Source organism: Vanessa atalanta, chromosome 9 (assembly GCF_905147765.1).
Source record: "Vanessa atalanta chromosome 9, ilVanAtal1.2, whole genome shotgun sequence".
Taxonomy (NCBI): domain Eukaryota; kingdom Metazoa; phylum Arthropoda; class Insecta; order Lepidoptera; family Nymphalidae; genus Vanessa; species Vanessa atalanta.
In genome coordinates, this window is record NC_061879.1 from 4,016,979 (window position 1) to 4,035,996 (window position 19,018).

A 19,018-nucleotide genomic window follows, 5' to 3' on the forward strand; every position below is an offset into this window, starting at 1 on the left:
TTCAAGTGTAAATATGTTTCTTATTTTATTATGAAAAAAAATATATTATTGAGTTTTTTTTTTAAATAGTAAGCCCGTGCTTCAGAACTGCATACAAGGCTTTTTAAAATGTATAATTTAAGTATAAAATATAAGTAAAATTACGATATTTTATATATATGTTTAAAATATTGGTAACAAAGTCTCAAGTTTATGACGGTAAGGGTAACAGATTGAGGATCGCAAATCGCAATGTCAAAAAGTACTGCTAACTGATAGGTAACGTAAGGGAACCGCAAAGTAAAAGTTCAAAAAATGCCGCTATAAAGACAATTTTAATGTAATGTAATGTTTTTCCAGGAAGATAAAATAATAAATACGATATAGGCTCAAATAATATGAGTAAGCGTAAAAATCCATCTGATAATGATAATCTCAACGCAGATTTTTGCGAATTCTTAATGGAATTGGCAGATTACGAGAAGAATGTAAGTCGTAATATTCATAAATTCAACGCATACAAAAAAGCGGCTAGTGTTTTAGCTTCGCATAGTAAAAGAATTCAATCGGGAGAAGAAGCTAAAAAATTAAATGGCATTGGAGAAAAGATTTCCAAAAAAATTGATGAATTTTTGAATACAGGAAAACTGAAAAAGTTGGATGATATACATAATGACGAGAATGCTCAGATTATTAGCTTGTTGACACGAGTATCGGGTATTGGACCGGTAAAAGCGGCTGATCTTCTGAATATGGGTATAAAATCAATAGAAGATTTACGAAATAATAAAAATAAACTTAACCATCATCAAATTATTGGTTTAAAGTTAGTATAAAACACAAATTTGTAGAAACTAGTATTAAATGTTTATTAGTGCTGATAATTTAAAGCACCCATTAAATAAAAGAACCAAAATAGGGATTTTAAATATTGTATATGCTATTAATTTAAAGGTTGTGGGGAAAAAAATATTGTGGTATTAAGATTAAAATTGTTAATTTAAACATTAAATATAAATAATCTTTGTAAGCAATTAAGAAACAAGCTGAATGTAAATCTATTTCAGATACTTTGAAGACTTTGAAAAGATGATCCCGAGATCAGAGGTTCGAGAATTAGAAAATGTTATTACAAAAGAAATTCAAAATTTGGATCCTCAATTTACTATAACAATTTGTGGCAGTTATAGGTACTTACGTTTTTTTAGTCCTCTCAAGGAAATATAAAATTATTTAATTTTTAGTGTCCGATGGGGCCTTTGGCTTGCCTTAGTAGTTGCCTTAGTTAGTACCTTCCTTAGTTACCTTTAATTGGAAACTAAAAATTTAGCTCAAATAACTTTGTTCTTATGGTTAATATTTATTATTTCTTTAGACGGGGAAGATCTGAAAGTGGTGATATTGATGCCCTCATTACTCATCCCTCACTTAAATTAGGAGGCAATAAAAATAAATGTCATGAAAAATTATTAAAGGATATAATAACGGCTTTAAAGGGATGCATTACAGATGTCATATCAATGGGTGAAACAAAATTTATGGTAAACATTATCTTTATGTAATAATATAACCTTTTATCCTCTATATCTTTGAATTTTAACTTTTATGAAAAGAAGTTTTTCATTGTTAGTTTGGGCACCATGTAAACTAAGAAGTTATGTTTCTTGTGCATTAATACACTAGCTTGTTCATCATTAAATTCCTAATACAATTCAACAACTGTTATCAGTTACCTACTTATGGGTGATACTTCTCCAGATGTTATTTGTATGATGTATTTTGTTTGTATTCCATATGTATTTTGTACGCATGTATACTGGCCCAGTCAATTATTATCAGTTAAAATTGTTGTATCAAATGAACCTTTTGTGTAATAAGTATATTTAAAAATGTTGAGAAAAAACAAAGATAAAAGTTTTCATACTTGAAAAATAGTTTCACATGAAAATTTAAATTAGTTTGCAAAACTAAGCTAGGAAAAAATTAAATTAATACAGAAAGTCAAATTCAAGAGAAATCCTTATGGAAAATAAAATACCTTTTTATAACACATTAATGTACATTTTAAAAATATTTAATTTTGCCTTCATTTTTCTGACAGGGAGTGTGTCGTTTATCCAACAACCATCCGTTTCGTCGTTTAGACATACGTCTTATTCCTAAAGAGCAGTATTATTGTGCTGTTTTATACTTCACTGGGAGTGATGTCTTTAACAAAAATATGCGGTCGCATGCTCTTGAGAAATCTTTCACTCTAAATGAATATTCACTAAGGCCCATTGGAGTCACTGGTGAGAACAACCATACTAATGTTTGTATATGTAACAGATTACTTGGCCAGACACATACATTAATATAACACTATAACTGTATTTCTATAGTTTTAACACATTCAATTAAGTAAAACCTCTTCACCTATTTATCATAATTTATTTCAAGAAAATTATAACAAAATTATAAATCATATTTTTTTAAATACATTGAATTCTACTACAATATTTCTACAAAACAAATCATAAGTAAATCATAATCATATTATTAGCTATTTCATCTTCTTGTTTTAATAACATAATTCAAATGGTTATAGTAATTATGTAATTTAAACATAACTGGAAATATTTGTATTTTAAATCAGACAATATTGAGCAAACTATCAACCTAATATAATGGCTGGTAATGGCTTTAACTTTTCATATTCACTTTTCTAATTTTGTTATTGTCTTGTTGAATAAATTACATAGATTACATTGAGACAATCGAAAAAATAATGCAATTTTTTTTATAAATTATAAAAGTCAAAATTATAATTATCTAGCACTTCATTTTAAGGAGATCTTAAATCAGTACACTCTTAATAATATCAAAATATTTCTTTAAAGGAATTCCAGGTGAACCAGTGCAAATAGAATCAGAAGAAGAAATTTTTGACTACATTGACTACCCTTACCAGAAGCCAGAAGATAGAAATATGTAAAATATATGTTCTAAATTATTGTTGTTATAAATATATGATGTAATACTGAGCTCAAATATTTTTCGCTTATTTAACATGACCATATATACATATAACAATGGCAAACTTCACATTTTGTATTTGATAAAATTTTTACTTACAGATTAGTTTATTATTTTAAACAATTTTATACTCTATAAAAAAGGGTTTTGAGATAATAAGTTTGGTATTTTTTGGTTTACAATAGTAATTTCAATAAACATTTATCTTAAATTTAATTACTTATTACGTTAACAATTGTTTATCACAAGTGCATTACAATTATAAAGCAAACTTCAAAAATATATATAAATTAATTATACAAAACATGTTAAAAGTAAACATATTGCTTATATAAACATTTACATATTATATCTATTTTTTAAAGAAATATAGATGTATATAAAAAAGTAGTTAGAGCATGTGCTCAACTAACCTAAATAAATTATAATGTGAGCAATGACTATACGTTTAGTTAAAAAATAAATGGAATTATATTGGACTACCCTGTACTGTAACGGTAACACATTACCTTCAATCACATATCTTTATATATATTTAGATAGCTTTTGATGTGTAATACGAAGTAAAACGTTAAGCGAAAATATACAATAATATCTTATTTGCGTAGTACACGAAAGTTTATACAAGTACGAATGGAGCGAAATAAATTATGTATTTATTAAAAAATATATAAAAAGCAAAAATCAAATAGTAATATGTGACTTACGTGTGTTTTCCGTTACACAATTGCTCTTGTGACGTCATAGAGGTACTAAAATAAAGTGGAACGTTTAATTTTCATAATTTTACGCCGGACTCGTGGCATCTATCTTTATATTTATATATTCATATCAGTGCCTTCAAACAAAATAGTAACAAATTATTCTAAGCCTTTAATTTTTTAATCAGAACAACAGTTTAGTTTACGATAATGTTTTTTCAGTAATTTAGTCTCATATGCGTCAGTTATTTCAAAATATAACAAACTAATTAACAGTTAGCCTGACTTTCAACTTTGGCTCTCGATAAGTTTACCTAATCAAATCATCATTAAAATACTATTCTAAATAAAATGAATAGTTCTTATTTCAAGAATAATTGACTTATAGTCTTAATTATTATCACAAGCTAAATGTCCGCGTCCGCTAGCGTCCCTAGCGGTCGGGATGCAGCAGGCGGTACAGGTGCGACGTGGGGTCGGCCAGAGCGTCCTCCGGCGCCCGCAGCTCCAGCAGGCGGCCCGACCCCAGCACCAGCACGCGCGCGCACTCCAGCACGCCCGTCAGCCGGTGCGCCACGAACACCACCGTGCTGCCGCCGAACGAGCAGCGGATCGTGTCCAGGATCACGCGCTCGCTCTCCGCGTCGAGGTTGGCCGTCGCTTCGTCCACTAGCAATACCTACGAAACGATTTTTTTTATAGTGATCGACCTTTATATTGACGAAAAAGCAATATCTGCATTGACCCGCGCGTTCGAACCTTGGCCCTCTGCAGCAATGCCCTGACGAGGCACAGCATCTGCGCGTGTCCGCGCGACACGCCGAGCGCGGGCGCCGCCAGCCCGCCGCGCGACACCACCGCGTCCCGCGCACCGCACGCCTCCAGCGCGCGCCACACCTCCGCGTCCAGGTACTGCCGCAGCGGGTCCACGTTCTCGCGAATGCTGCCCGTGAAGATGAACGGCTCCTGCGGTATGATGCCGATCCGCGATCTGAGGGACGGATTACAATATCGAGGGGTGAGCGAGTACTCGTCGACGGGACGTCGAGCGTGCGGCGTGGTGAGGACCTGAGCGCGTGGAGATGCAGCGTGGACACGTCGACGCCGTCCACCAGCACCCGACCGGCGCTGCAGGGCGCCAGGCGCAGCACGGCGCGCAGCAGCGAGCTCTTGCCGGCGCCCGTCCGGCCCACTACGGCCAGCCGCTCGCTCGGCCGGCTGGCGAACGTGAGCCCCCGCAGCGCCGCCTCGCTCTGCTCGCCGCTTCTTTACGACAATTGTCTATTACCTCGGATCACTCTAGTATTGAATGTCCATTGAACCGATTAAAACTTACCCATATTTAAGATAGACATCCTCAAAACTTATAACACCGTGCGAGGGCCACCCGTACGGTGGCGATACTCCCTCCACTTTCTCGCTTTCGATCTGCCGAAGGGTTTCATGATTTTACTAAGTCACGTCGATCGCTCTAGCGCAAAAGCTCGCTGAGCGGAAACATTCAGACGCAAACCTGCGTGATGTACTCGCCGACACGCTCGACGGCGATCATCTCCCGTTCCGTCTCGGTGAAGGCGTTCAGGACATTGCTCAGCATCGACGTCATCGACAGCGCATACGATATCGCGAGGCCCACGAGACCTGCGGCGAGAGCGGACGTCATTGCGCGGACCACAGCGGACACAGCGTATCGGCCTACGTGGGCAGTACGCACCCGGATCGGCGGCGTGCGTAGCGCGCTGCAGCACGGCCAGCAGCGCGGCGGCCACCACGGCGACGGCGGCCACGGCCTGCAGGCGCAGCGCCAGCCACTGCGCGGCCGCGGCGCCGCACAGCGCGGCGCGCTGCCAGCGCTCCACGCCCTCCTCGCCGCGCTCCGCCCAGCGCGCCGCCGCGCCCAGCGCGCGCACCGTGCTGAGCCCTGCGGGAGCGCCGAGGGTGAGTCGAGTCCGCGTCACGAGCGTCGGGCCGTCGGGTGTGACCGGTAGCTACCTTCGAGGGTGTCGTTGAAGTGTACGTAGACCGGCGAGAGGGCGACGCTCTGCAGGCGCTTGAGCTGCCGCGAGGTGACTCGGTATCGGCGCTGTAATCTGCGTTAGGAGCGACTTTTCGACTTATATTCTTTAGATATTGAGGTTAGGAGGTTCGAATCGAATTTTTGGTACAACAATCGGAGGTTAATGACATTGATTTATCGATTTTAGAAGTGCATCGACACATAGTACTAATTCTATATAGAAATATATATACCATAAATAAATTATATAGAAAAGTCACACCTGTAATAAATAAAAGTCATAGGTAACACTCCCACTAGCAACCACGGTAGACCGTAGACAGTAACCGCCACCGCGCCTGAGTCATAGAAGAAGTAAATAATAAGAATAAAAATAAATGTTAGTATAGAAAATGTGTATAGGCCGGGAGGCAGTTGAAATTAAATTACAGATTAATTATTAGCCGTTTTATTGCTATTTCTAGTAATTTATCTCGGATAGTAAAAAATCTGATCTGGTCTGACGGTTCTGGTCGTCAGCAAAAAAGAACCATCAATTTAATTGTTAAGCGCTCAGACTTAGTTCTCATTCCGAACTATATATAAGAATTATAATCTCTTAGATGTCTAAGACTTATAGGCATAAATGATAATTTTTATCATTTTTATTTTATGAGGAAGCAATTTATTTGGAATATAAAATAGCATATTTTTGACGTTTTTATGGAAATTATTGACATACATTACATTCTTCATTACATAATTATTATTAATATTCAAACATTAATTTATTAATATTTAGAACGAAATATTACTAAATTTTTATAGATTTGTTCATATCCAAATCCACCGCTAGTCTGGCGACAGTCGCTTCTTTCTCTTATTAGGCATACGTTATAAGCGAAACTAATTATTAAAATATATAGACACAAACAAAATACGCTATAAATATAAATAGAAAAAGTAAGTCTGCATAAATCAATTAACAAAGCTACCTCCCGTACTAAGTAGTATTCGAAATAAACAATATCATAAATAATTTAATGCTCACCCATCAAGGAAAACACTTGTGCAAGGAGGATATTTAAAATGAACGGCAGGGAGTCGTCGACGGTGTACGTGTCCGACGAAAACCTGTTAATGATGCGACCGGTCGGAGTCGTATCGAAAAATTTAATATTCGCCTGAAAATTAAAGAGAAATCCAGATAAAAATCATCACCGGCAACGAGCTAAGCCTATAACCACATACCACCCATACCTTCACGACATGTCTAAGGAGAACTTTGTGTATTTTTTCGGCTGCCTTGACGCCGCCATATGCAAACAAAAATGCTCGCATGATAGTAAATACTAAGTTCAATCCAGCGAGACCAAAATAAACCTCCATGTAATAAGTGTCGGTGATCGATGTCTTCCTCAGCTGCGGCTCCTGAACCATATAAGTGTCGGTCCCGCTGGTATTGTCACTTGCTACATTGTATGCATTCAATCCGTTTATTAGTTCCATCGTTTTATTGGCGATGATGTGAACGATACTGTCGGCCATGTTGAAGCCGTGGTCGAGAATCGTCGTATTTTCGTGTGTATAATCAACCGATGATTGCAAAGTTGTCGTGTTCTTGCTCCCGCTTCTAACCCAAAACGTGAGCCACAGGAACGTGAAGTTCTGCGAGAGTTGCATTAGGACGAGGGAGATGATGATGGTCATCGTCAGGAATGCCCCCACGGAGCGCAAGTACAGACCGATCACCCACCAACCCACAGTACCTTCTGACATCGCTTCCTGTAAAATTGTATGTATTCATGTATATATATCGCTACTGATAATAATACTATATTTTATTAATAGCTACAATTTTAGCATACAATACAGAGTAAAATAGCAACTTCTATGTTTGTTTCAAAACTCACGTCGTTGTTCAAGCTGTTTTGACTGACGTTGTCCTGGTCGTCGGACCGAGGCTCCGCTTCGTGAGCGGAGGGTTTTTCTTCGCCGATAGATTCGGTCTCGCTCGGTAAGAATTCCTCAATTTCGTGCAACACGGTGTCGGGGGAGCCCTGCGCGGCGACCCGGCCGTCGCGCAGCAGCAGCGCGCGGGCCGTGCGCGCGAGCTGGCGCGGCGAGTGCGTCACCAGCACGCGCGCCGTGTGGCGCAGCAGGCCCAGCACGCAGCGCTGCATGATGTGCGCCGCCACCGCCGCGTCCACGCCCGCCAGCACGTCGTCCAGCAGGTACACTGCCACAGGCACGCGCGTTTACATCGCCGACGTCTCCGAATGGAGGTGACCATCCGTGAAAGGTTCTCGTTGATGCGATGCGACCTGTCGTTACCTTGCTTGTCCTGGTAGACGGCTCGCGCGAGCGCCACGCGTGCGCGCTGGCCGCCGCTCAGCGTGCAGCCGCCCTCGCCTACGTACGCGTTCCAGCCCAGCACGTTGAGGTCCTCTAGAGATTCAAACATTTATAGGAACGCAGTAGGAGCATTTAAATTTACATCAAAATAACCTAACAACGTAAGACTTGTAACATTATTTGTTATTACTACTAATTCACCAATACCGATATTATGTAATTTGTAATGAATATTTGATAGTCAAGTACCCGTCAAAGCGCATGCGTCGATCACAGATCTAAACTTCGCCTCGTCGTACGGTTTTCCAAACAGTATATTATCGCGTATAGTTCCACGCACGAGCCAAGGCTGCTGAGATACGTAACCAAAACCTGTAAAAAAGACCATAATGCTCAAAAAGGAAAAGCATTACATAATCATGCTTTATATATTTGTACACAAATATACATATTGTATTATGATTTCATAGTCTTCGTCGAGTCGGGCCGTTAGGTTTAGACAAAAAAAATAATTTCATCTTCAAAATGATATTTAAGAGATTCTAGTCTTCTTTAATAAGTATATGTGATGATTTTGTACGTTTTATAATTTCGTTCAATATAAATATATTACTTGGTAGAGCTTTGTGTAAGCCTACCACCCTCATCGTATATCCACTCCCAAACAGCAATGCTTAATGTAGTTGTGTTCAAGTGTAATTGATGAGTGAGGTCCTAAATTAAGGCACAGTACCAATATCTATGGGCAGGCAGTGGTGACCACTTACCATCAGATGGCCCAATGGCCAGTTTGCCTACCTATATAACTAAATTAAAATACTCACTGTTCAGATACTCAGGTATTTGTATGTCCCCGCTCTGTTTGATCATATCGCCGACGATAGCCAGCAACAAGGACGTCTTGCCGCTTCCCACGGGGCCGGCGATACCGATTAGCTCATCTTTGCCGATTTCTAATGAAATATTCTTTAAAGTAAAGGGCTCTTGCACTGTCGCCTCGCCGGAAGACACTGAATCACTTCTGACAGTGCGTTTGGTCAACTTCTTTTTAGACTTTCCTTTGTTTTTCTTTGGATTAATCGGCTTCCTCCGCACCGAAGGCTGCGCCCACGTGAATGAAGCATTCTTTAGGATAATCATTTTGTCTTCGTCTCTGTTTATATTCAGGCGGTCGTAGTAATGTTCACCGTTCATGTCTCTCAGCTAAAATCAATTGTACATTAGTAGATCTCGTTAGTCAATATATTGTTATTATTTTCAGTATCTAAATTTCCATCACAAACACTCACATCCAGTAGTTTTTGTATCCGTTTTATAGACACCCAGGCTTCGGTGATCCCGTTCAAGACCCAGGGGAATGCGTTTAACGGTGCTATTAACATATTTATTAATGCCACCGTTGTAAAAACCTGAAATAAAAAAATAAGTTTTGTACGTCGGTCATGACACTTCTAACCATTAGTTACCATCAAATATAACTACTTTTACTAAATCTGCGAGGATGTATTCTGAATTGAAGACTTTCAGGCAGAGCGATATAAAAAGGTTGTTTTTTACTTCCTACTCTGACAGTATAGAGGAAAATCACAATTTCCCATAAGATCTGTCTTCTAAAATCAAATAAAATAAATAAGAGTAGTGTACGCACGGTGGGCGCGTCGAGCGGCAGCCCGCGCAGCGCGTGCGTGCCCAGCGTGAGCGCGGCCAGCAGCACGGGCGTGCAGGCCCACAGCACCACGCACACGGCGTCCAGGTACTTGCGCCCGCGCAGCCGCCGCAGCTCGCCCTGCCGCGCCTCTGCGCAGGAGGGATAACACTAACTTGTGGAAGGGTTTAACACAAGCTCTCTAGGGCACTCGGACCCGCCTAACCACTAGTCATATTTTCGACCACCGAGCACCAATACTTAGTATTGTTTTGTTCCAATTTGAAGCTTAAGTGAGCTAGTTCAATAACAGACAAAGCCTCAGGGCCCAATTTGGAAGGCGCATGGGCGATGTGAGGGATGGTTATTATTTCTTATAGTTAATGTCTATGGGCGGTGATGAGCACTCACCATCAGGAGGCCTTTTTGCCCGTTCGTCTACTAATATTTAAAAAAAGACATCATTTGTCAAATGTGCTTGTTGTTTTGTAATTAGTTTTTATGTAAGTGGGCAGCGAATAATAGATATTCGTTTTAGTTTTGTAGTAAGACGAAAGAAGCGACGACGGTTAAAAGTTTCAAGAATTAAATGGTGAAACATACATAAGGCTCTGTTTACGTGGACAAAGAGCTATAGTCAGTGCATGTGGAAATTACGACGAATACATGTACATTTGATGGATTGTGTCCACAGTGCTTAGACGCAACGGTCATTACCTGATACTCTGTCGATGAAGTAGTCTTCCCAAACGTGTACTTTCACAGTCCTAATGCCGCGGAGCATGTCGCCGATCAAGCTGACGCGAGAATCTTTATGTTTCATCATCTCGGTACTCAGCTCGCCTATTTTATTAGCTATCAACTTGTTAACTGGTATCAACATTATAGAAAATCCTACGCCAGCCAAAAATGAGACGCCGACTTGTTGATAAAGAAGAAACAGGGTGATGAATAACTGAAATCGAAGGTCACGTTATTATATAATATATAATGAATTAACTCACTCATATTTATAGCCAGTGGTTAGAATGTCCAAATCTTAAGCGAAGTTTGTGATTTAAAATCCGAAGCATCACTGAACTTTTATGTATTCATTTGTCTTTATAATTAACTTTACGCTCGGCAGTGAAGGAAAATATTGTGAGGAAATTTGCGTTTTGTTTTGGATGAAAATCTGTTCTGTGTGTACTCCGTTCAAACGGATAGGCCTTCAATCAGCAAAGGGATCCAACAGGCTGTTCGTTTACTAAAAGAGGCAATTTGAAGTAAAAATGAATTACCTGCAGTGGTATGCTCCATAATGCATGGAAACTTGGGCACGAGTTCACAATGCGGTCTGTATCAGTCGACATGAAATTCGTTATTTCTCCAACACTAAAAGCCTTGTTGAGTTCAGTCGTCGTCACACTAAGAGTCTTTCTGAGAATCGTCGATACGATCGCTCCGCGCATTTTGAGCCCTATGATCGACATTAGCCAGTTAAATTGAACATTAAACAGAGCACCTATAACTGTCGCTGCGAGAAGTGTTGCCGCATATATATATCTGAAAGTATTTTAAATTATGGTTTATATTTTAAATTATTTACAAACAAGATGATTGAAAGAAACATAGCCAAAGTTTTGAAATGCCATAATATGCCATAATCACATAATAAATCGACGCAACCCGTCTTATTCAAAATTGTATAGATTTACTTAAATTACGACGATCGAATAAGTTGTTGTGTCCGCAGTAAATGTAATTTATTTATATACAGCCTAAGGTCAGAGATTAAATTGAAGAGTACTCACCCATAATGTTGGTCAATACTAGTATCTTCAACAAAAGTAATTAATTTATTGAGTAATATCGGTCCGGCAAAGCCAGCCATATCTGCAACCAGCTTCAACATTCCAATGCTATAGAACTGAACAGCAAAGCAATGATGTAAGGCACGTAGCAGGGACACGTTTTGACGACGTGCTGGACGCAACAGTACTCTGGATGTTGGTGTAACTGGAGTTGATATCTGTGGCTGTGTCTCACCTGTAGCTCCATAGCCTAAAATTTCTTATATATTATTTCACATAAGCGGACAGGCAAACGGGTCACCATTCTCTCATCCCCAATGCAGCACCAACATTGGCAACTAAGAGGTTGCATGGCGCATGCAAATATATTAAGCTATTAATTATATTATTAATAACTGATTTTAAAACTATACCTTTCAAATATATTAAGAGCAAAATAAATAGAAAATAAATATAAAAAATTACAACAACTATATATATAGTTTAACTTTTAATTCAGTTTAAAGACAAGAAGAATGATCGAAAATTATAAAATATTTTACCAGAGCCTATAAAAGGTTCATGTGGCACTTCAGTAAATTGTTGATAATTATCAACATTTCCGATCAGTGCTTTGTCCATTCTCGCCCCAACATAAGAACATCTATATTTTGCAGGGATATCATACAGTTCTTCTGGATCTTGCAGCTTGTTATCAAATCCTTAAAACAGATCATCAGTAGTTTGTAAATAAGTCATTGTAATAAAACAAAAAAAAAAAACAAACAGTTATTTGATTATTGTTTTCTTTTATTTGATTACAATAATATTTTAATTACTTAACAGAAACCTGGATAGTTTATGTTCAGATGGATCAAAGATATAAAATGAAGGCTATTTATACTATTTGTAGGTTAAAATGTACAGCATTACTTTACTAATGTTTCCTAATTCTGACACAATCAAACAAAATCTATGATATAAAAAGTACAAAAGTCTAACCTTTTTGGAGAAGTGGATTGACCCATGTGAAAGTAAGTTTGGACCAGTAACTAGCACCTTGCATAGCAGTGCCAAGTATACCCTCATCACCTCGTGGCAGGAGTGGTGTGTATTCACTCTAAAACATTTCATTTATTAATATTTACAAAGCTTTGCAAAAAATATTCTAGAAATTATATAATGACAGATCTTACATGTGAATGTTGTGAACCAACAAGGCATGGCGAGTAAAATGTCGGCCTTGAGTCACTCGAAGGTAATAAAGTAAGGAAATATAACCCATGACAACATATTGAAGCAATGTAAAATTTATTTTGAGCTCCAGTTAGAATAGAACTGCGTAGTGCTATTATATTGAAAATTACTAGTAGAACCCACAATATAAGTTGACATAGAGGACCCCGAGAACTATGTCCGAGGCGATGCTTTAAAGCCAAAACATAGCCAAAGTGAACTAGCCACGATAAACAAGAAGCTCCGGCCGTAAAATAATCAATTGGAAGTAAAGTAAAGTCTTCGTCAGTCAAGAAAATGTATAGTTCTATTATTGGAATAAAAGCCAGTAATAAAATTGCAAAACTACGTAATGCTATAGCTCGTTCTTGAATTTTCTCCCTGACTACCCAGTCTTTTCGGAATCCAACGTAGTATCCTGACGTGATGGCAAGGATAAAGTAAATTGGTATCTGTAAAAACAATTCTTGAAAACACATTCCGATATCTTTTGTTGAGTCGTTCCATGGTTGAAGACCTGAAGGGCCACATATATACTCCCATTTCCATGTTAAATTAATAAACGAAGTCATTGTTAAAAAAAACACTACAAGTTTACTAGTCTTTCTTCACAAACATTTTATTTTTATTTTATAAATCGTACACTGATTCTATTACTACACATTATTTTCATAAAGATAATCTTCAATTTTGTCGAACGAAACTATCAGCAGTTACCACTAGCTTAAATTGTATGTTTTTTAAACACAATTATAATCCAAATATTATAAATACCTATAAAAGGTAAATCTGAAATCATAATAAATGTCAAATGACATTTGACAACAGTAACATGTGTTGCCAAAAATAAATGTTTTTTTGCCATTAAAAATAAAAATACTGTAAGTTCAAATAAATGTATATTTGTACCTTTTTCTTCTTTTGATACTTTTAAGTCATCAGATGGTTAGCAATTTGTTTTTGGCTGGGTGATCCGAACGTTGTTGCTGATTCTGTCGCCAATGTGGTGCTTCAGGGTACAGAACTATTTATTTCATATTCTATAAGTCCCAGCCTTGGTTTGGTCGTTTCTACAACGAGGCCGAAAGCGGGAACGCTACAAAGTCCAGGCTGAAATATAGTCTCGTGCTGTAAATAGCAGCATAATCAGAAAGGAATATAACTCAGGCAGGCTAGGTCCTTCAAAACCGTCATTGCTAAAGCGAAGTCGGAGCACTTTGGCAGAATTGGCGGAAGCCGCCTCCCTTCAGGAACATGTGCATTCTGGTCTCTCGCTAAGAGTATCTTTGGCAATTCCAGTCAGCCTTCTTTTCCATCTCTACACAGGGATGGTGAGTCATTGGCCTATACCACGAAGAAAACAGCTGATCTTTTAGGTTCTCTTTTCGCGTCCAACTCACTCTGGATGGCCAAGGAAAGTCACCACCAAAAATCCCGCGATGTGATATGACAATGCCAGAGGTTAAATCAAGGTGCTGTTCGTAAATCATTTCTTTCCTGGATTCCTGGATATTCATCAGTCGAATAGACTCGATGGCATACCTCTGATTGTGCTACGGGTTGGAGCTCCTGAGTTAGCACCAGTTTTAACGCCTCTTTTCCGGCAATTCTACCCATTAATCATCTTCCCCAAAAACTGCGTTCAACAAGGCTGCGTATTATTACTTACTTTGTTTCTTCTGCATATCAATAACTTGCTTCAAATCAACAACATTCACTGCTATACAAACAATAGGCACCTTATACATCAGTCGGGATAATATTTCTCGGTAACATGTCAACAAAAGTCGAAACAAACTTATGTCTGAAATCGAATCTTTAATAAACAAAGTCTCGGACTAGTGCCGGTTAAACCTAGTCCAATGGTTTTTCCGAACCAATAAGACTGATATTGATAAGATTTTAGGAACCTTAAAGAAAAGAGTGTACACATTTCTTAAAAATCAGGAAAAATATGTTTTTAAGCTGCTAATAAATTAACTAACTGTTTTAAATTTGTTTACTTTAGTGGGTTTAAAAAAGTTTATTATTATTCTCTATTTGATATCAATAGAAAGACACATTTATATTTTAATTTTTATTACCCCTTAAGCTACAAAAAATAAAAATATATTAATTTATTTTGACATCAACTGTCACCTGTCAAATTTGTTTTGATTGTTAATGCTATGAGCAATAATATTATAAATTAGTACTTGAAACTAACAATTTATTAAATAATAAATGTTTCTGTCTATTCATCTAATCTAACGGAAATTTTATTTACTCTTATAAATAAGAATAAATATGGAAGAATCGTCTGTTTCTTCTAGCCTGAAGGAGGAAAGTAACAATGAAGTTGATCCTATCATAGATATTATTGATTATTTGGTAAGATGCGCAAATGTTTCTTTTAAAAACGCTAGCGTTGATAATCCCGAAGTACGAAACAATGAAAAAATTCAATACGCATGTGAATTTTATAAGCAATCGCCGACTAAATTTCTGTTGCAATTCGGCAAATATCTCAGTGCAAATCATTTACAATATTTTGAAAAACAGCACCTGGATAATAAAAGTTATCAAAAATGTTTAGCTGAATTAAAATTGTATCACTCAAATGAATCTAGAAACAAGAGAGTCAGAAATAGACGATACAAGGCCATGCAAAAATTACAAGAGGATACAGATTATTTTACTGAAAAACAAATGATGTATCGTAACCCTTTTTTATATGACCAATTAATAGGACAGTACTTAACTGACGATGAAATAAGAGAGAGAGATGCTGTTGGCCCAGAAAATCTTACTTTGTTAAGTATGATTCTAGATACAGTTGAAAGAAATGAAATGAGGCAGACTAAGTATGAACAGATGCTAAATGAGGATGGAGACTTATCTGAAGAGACAGCAGAGGATTCATCTGGAGGAATTTCCACTCAAAGTAATAGTAAGAGGATTGGGGCATGCAAGGAAAAACAGTGGGGTAGTTTTGATGTCCCAGATACTGAAGTTCCCCATGTACCTGATAAACGAAAACCAGCAATGATAAATGCAAATGAAAGAAACCTTTTGAGGGAAGAATTTATACATGAAATGTATACTAGTTTTATTGAAGGCAGAGACATCAATTTCGATTATAACTCTGTTGATAATGACGAGGAATATGATGATTTACAGCAAATTTCGCAAGATGCAGAAGATAAATATTTTGATTCTGAGGAAAATGATGCAAGAACATTAGAAGAACATATGACACTTATTGAAGAATATGGAAGAAAGAAATCTGTTGAATCTAGTGACAGTAATACAGATCCCTTGGATTTGTACATGCAACATATTTCATATAAACTTTAACAAGATCAAGTTTGTTTGAATTATCTTTATAGGTACTTTGGAATACAGATATTCTTTTGGTTTTATTTAATTTTTTTAAGAAATAGTGTCAAATAGTGAACAAGTCAAAATATACTATATTAAAAGTAATAGGTACAATGTATATTAATTGATTTGTTTACTTCTATAATATATTTTGTATTCAAAATGCAATGACCTAAAAAAATATATATACCAGTTGTAGGTACTATATTAATGTTTTTTTTTTATTTGAAAACCTTAATGTTACTTGCATACGTATTTATTTTCAAACTCTTCTGATCAGAATTGCCAGAGTTAAATATAAAAGATACCTTTGAATTCAATTAAAAGAAAATAATAATCTTTACAAGTTGGGATTATAAATTCTACTAAAATTTTATTGGAATAAAATAGAGTCTAACATTGGTAATAACCCTTACCATTTTCAAGTCATTTGCAAAATGTAATTTGTATATTGAAATGACAAAACTCTGGCCAAGAATACCCTGATGTACAACCAATACAACCCTGATGTTTTAGTTTAGTAATAATGACACTGTGATTGACTATATCACAGGTTTTTAAAAAAATCTTTATAAATTCCATCTACTTATATATTCCTGTCCAGCGTATACAATACTTATATTAATAACGAGGTTTATGGTGTGGTATAAAAAAAGTGTGAGGATACAATATTCATGAATCAGTTATTTTAGACTCAATAAAAACTATTGGTCGCCCTTAAATATCTTTTATTTTCGTGTTTAAAGATTACAACAAAAGATAAAATCTATACCGAGACGTTATATTATCGACACAAGTTATTTACTATGATTTATTTTTTGTTTTAATTCAGTTATTGTTATAACTAAACTTTACTCCACTTTAAGCAAACATGTTATTAACTTAACTAATTTTAATTTATGAGAATGAGAAAGTTTATTTCTACCGGCTTCTGATTTGTCGATTCAGAATGGTTTCGCTGGTACCGATATTGTCGGGTAGGTCGGTTTTTGTAGTATATTTAAATATATATATATATATATATATTTAAGGATACTGCTGAATACTAAGCGCGTTTTAATTAAAGAATATTGATGTTTAAAAAAATAATTTTACCATCTCTAATTGCAAACGATATTTTAAAAAAATTCGTGGAAGTATTTGAAATTGACATTTTTTAGTTTGTGTACATCATTACAGTGTAATTTTCCGGTTTTTTAAGCCTTTCATGCAAGAATTTTTTACATATTGTTCGTTTCTGTTTTAGATAAGTCGAAAAATAATTTTTATTGACTTTTATACTCGATTTATATTACTATTAATGGATACGCGATTTATAATTAATTTACTACTAGTGATGTTTTTCCTGATTGACAACTATGTAACGACCGATATTGCTGTTCTTCACTATAATTATTTATTATTGACTTTGATTAAGTAGGTACGTCTACATATTCTTTGAATATCATCTATCAGAGTTAACCATTACGGAGATTTGAACTTAGTATTTTGTTATTCTCAACCAGCGATCCCTAAAGTTGGGTTGTTAATTTGCAATTATTTGAGTTCCATATAGTAAAAAAGAATTTGATGATTGTACATTATCATAAAACCCTTAGAAGCTGAAATCTCTAATTGTCATTATTGCCTCATTTATGATCTGGTAGCTAACTTACCTATATTATAAGATATTTGATACTTTTAAAAAGGGTGACAGGCTTGTAAAATTATCGTTCCATATGCCTGCTACGACTGTAGCAAACTCTTAGCTAGAGCAAAACGGTAGGAGAACCTAGAGGAAGGTGCAGTAGTATAATGTTCCGCCCGAATCATATTGTAGTGCAAGAAATAGAAAGCGTGTTACTGTCCGTATAGTATATACGAAGCTAGCACATAAAACGTAGGACTTTTTTAGTTGAGATCCGACAACCCACGAGTGAATCACAGTGTGAAGTATACAGCGGTCAGCGAATACTTATGAAAAAAATAGGTCACACGATATGAGGGTGAAATATTCCACTTTTCTCTCAATTTCCCATGCTCTGCCACTTGGGAGCTTACGAAGATGATATTTCTAAGACATTCGCAGCGTCCGCTTGTGTTTTTTGCACATTTCGAATGCTTCGAAAAGCTGCGTGAAAACATGCCTGAAAACGAAATATACAAATTGTTGGCTTATTAGTTATCAAATTTTATTATGGAGAAATATTTTTTTATCTATATCTATACACCTATATAAATCTGTACAGTACAGACTCACTGTATACTCAATTTATTTGTCGAATTTCATCATAAGTATTCGTTTTATGTCTATTCCGTCTCTCTGTATATCCCGCTATAACTCAAGAACAGTTGAACCGATCGTTATAAAAATTGGTACAATGATAGTCTATAACAAAAATTTATATAAGAAATAGGGGTTGATAGTTTGTATGGCAGTCCGTGTTTTTTTAAGTTAGAAAGATGAAACTTTATTTTTGGGATACTCATTAAAATTGGGGAGAGACATATTTAAGCGTTTCAGGATATTCTTCCTATAAGGGTGTGAAGTAAGGATTAAAAATTTGTACGGAATTCCGTAATTTTTTAAGTTAGAAAAATGTTACTGAGGAATTTAATACTTAGAAGAATATCTTTGATACCATCAGAATATCCATTTAAGTCTAGACGTACAGTTCGCCCATAAACTCTGCTTTGTCATGCCAATTAATAAAGCAAAAGTACAAATCTTTAAAATAGTTGGAGTAGACCTAATAGAAGACTTTTTTCGCATGGACAGTTTAAATAGCCTGTTCAAGCATGAGTTCTACGAGCAGTCTGGTAGATCTAGCCCACGAAAGTCGAGCCTCAAATGTGGTATACAAAGAGGTCTTAAATTAACAATAATTTATTAATATTTTAAATTATTCTGTAGATAATATAATAAATTTTCACGCGAGCAAAACCAAAGGCAACAGCTGGTTTTATTATAAATATTTAT

General features: G+C 36.5%; 3 protein-coding genes across 5 annotated transcripts; 2 read left to right on the top strand and 1 right to left on the bottom strand.

Annotated features, from left to right (window-relative positions):
• The first annotated feature begins 235 nt into the window (after positions 1-235).
• On the top strand, positions 236-3,000 carry LOC125066163 (DNA polymerase beta-like). 2 transcript variants are annotated; one of them, XM_047674111.1, is made up of 6 exons: positions 236-258; positions 340-805; positions 1,047-1,169; positions 1,355-1,520; positions 2,081-2,270; positions 2,859-3,000. In XM_047674111.1, exons 2-6 carry the CDS (start codon positions 378-380, stop codon positions 2,951-2,953), a joined length of 1,002 nt encoding a protein of 333 aa, XP_047530067.1. In that variant the 5' UTR covers positions 236-258; positions 340-377; the 3' UTR covers positions 2,954-3,000. The 2 variants fall into 2 exon arrangements, with proteins under 2 accessions (XP_047530067.1, XP_047530066.1); XM_047674110.1 differs by having other exon boundaries at positions 248-805.
• LOC125066161 (ABC transporter C family member 13) lies at positions 2,526-13,462 on the bottom strand. 2 transcript variants are annotated; one of them, XM_047674109.1, is made up of 22 exons: positions 12,660-13,462; positions 12,466-12,583; positions 12,027-12,185; positions 11,485-11,734; positions 10,972-11,236; positions 10,409-10,646; positions 9,695-9,843; positions 9,336-9,455; positions 8,871-9,249; positions 8,296-8,418; positions 8,026-8,139; positions 7,605-7,930; positions 6,952-7,476; positions 6,743-6,875; positions 5,975-6,050; positions 5,688-5,785; positions 5,410-5,616; positions 5,209-5,336; positions 5,032-5,123; positions 4,764-4,958; positions 4,455-4,686; positions 2,526-4,374 (listed from the first exon to the last, which is right to left on the bottom strand). In XM_047674109.1, the coding sequence occupies exons 1-22, from the start codon at positions 13,269-13,271 to the stop codon at positions 4,129-4,131; spliced, it is 4,785 nt and encodes a 1,594-aa protein (XP_047530065.1). In that variant the 5' UTR covers positions 13,272-13,462; the 3' UTR covers positions 2,526-4,128. The 2 variants fall into 2 exon arrangements, with proteins under 2 accessions (XP_047530065.1, XP_047530064.1); XM_047674108.1 differs by having other exon boundaries at positions 4,764-4,961.
• A 1,401-nt stretch (positions 13,463-14,863) lies between these two features.
• Positions 14,864-16,165, top strand: LOC125066294 (coiled-coil domain-containing protein 97). Its single transcript, XM_047674327.1, has one exon. The coding sequence runs from the start codon at positions 14,986-14,988 to the stop codon at positions 16,033-16,035; it is 1,050 nt and encodes a 349-aa protein (XP_047530283.1). The 5' UTR covers positions 14,864-14,985; the 3' UTR covers positions 16,036-16,165.
• Positions 16,166-19,018: the final 2,853 nt, after the last annotated feature.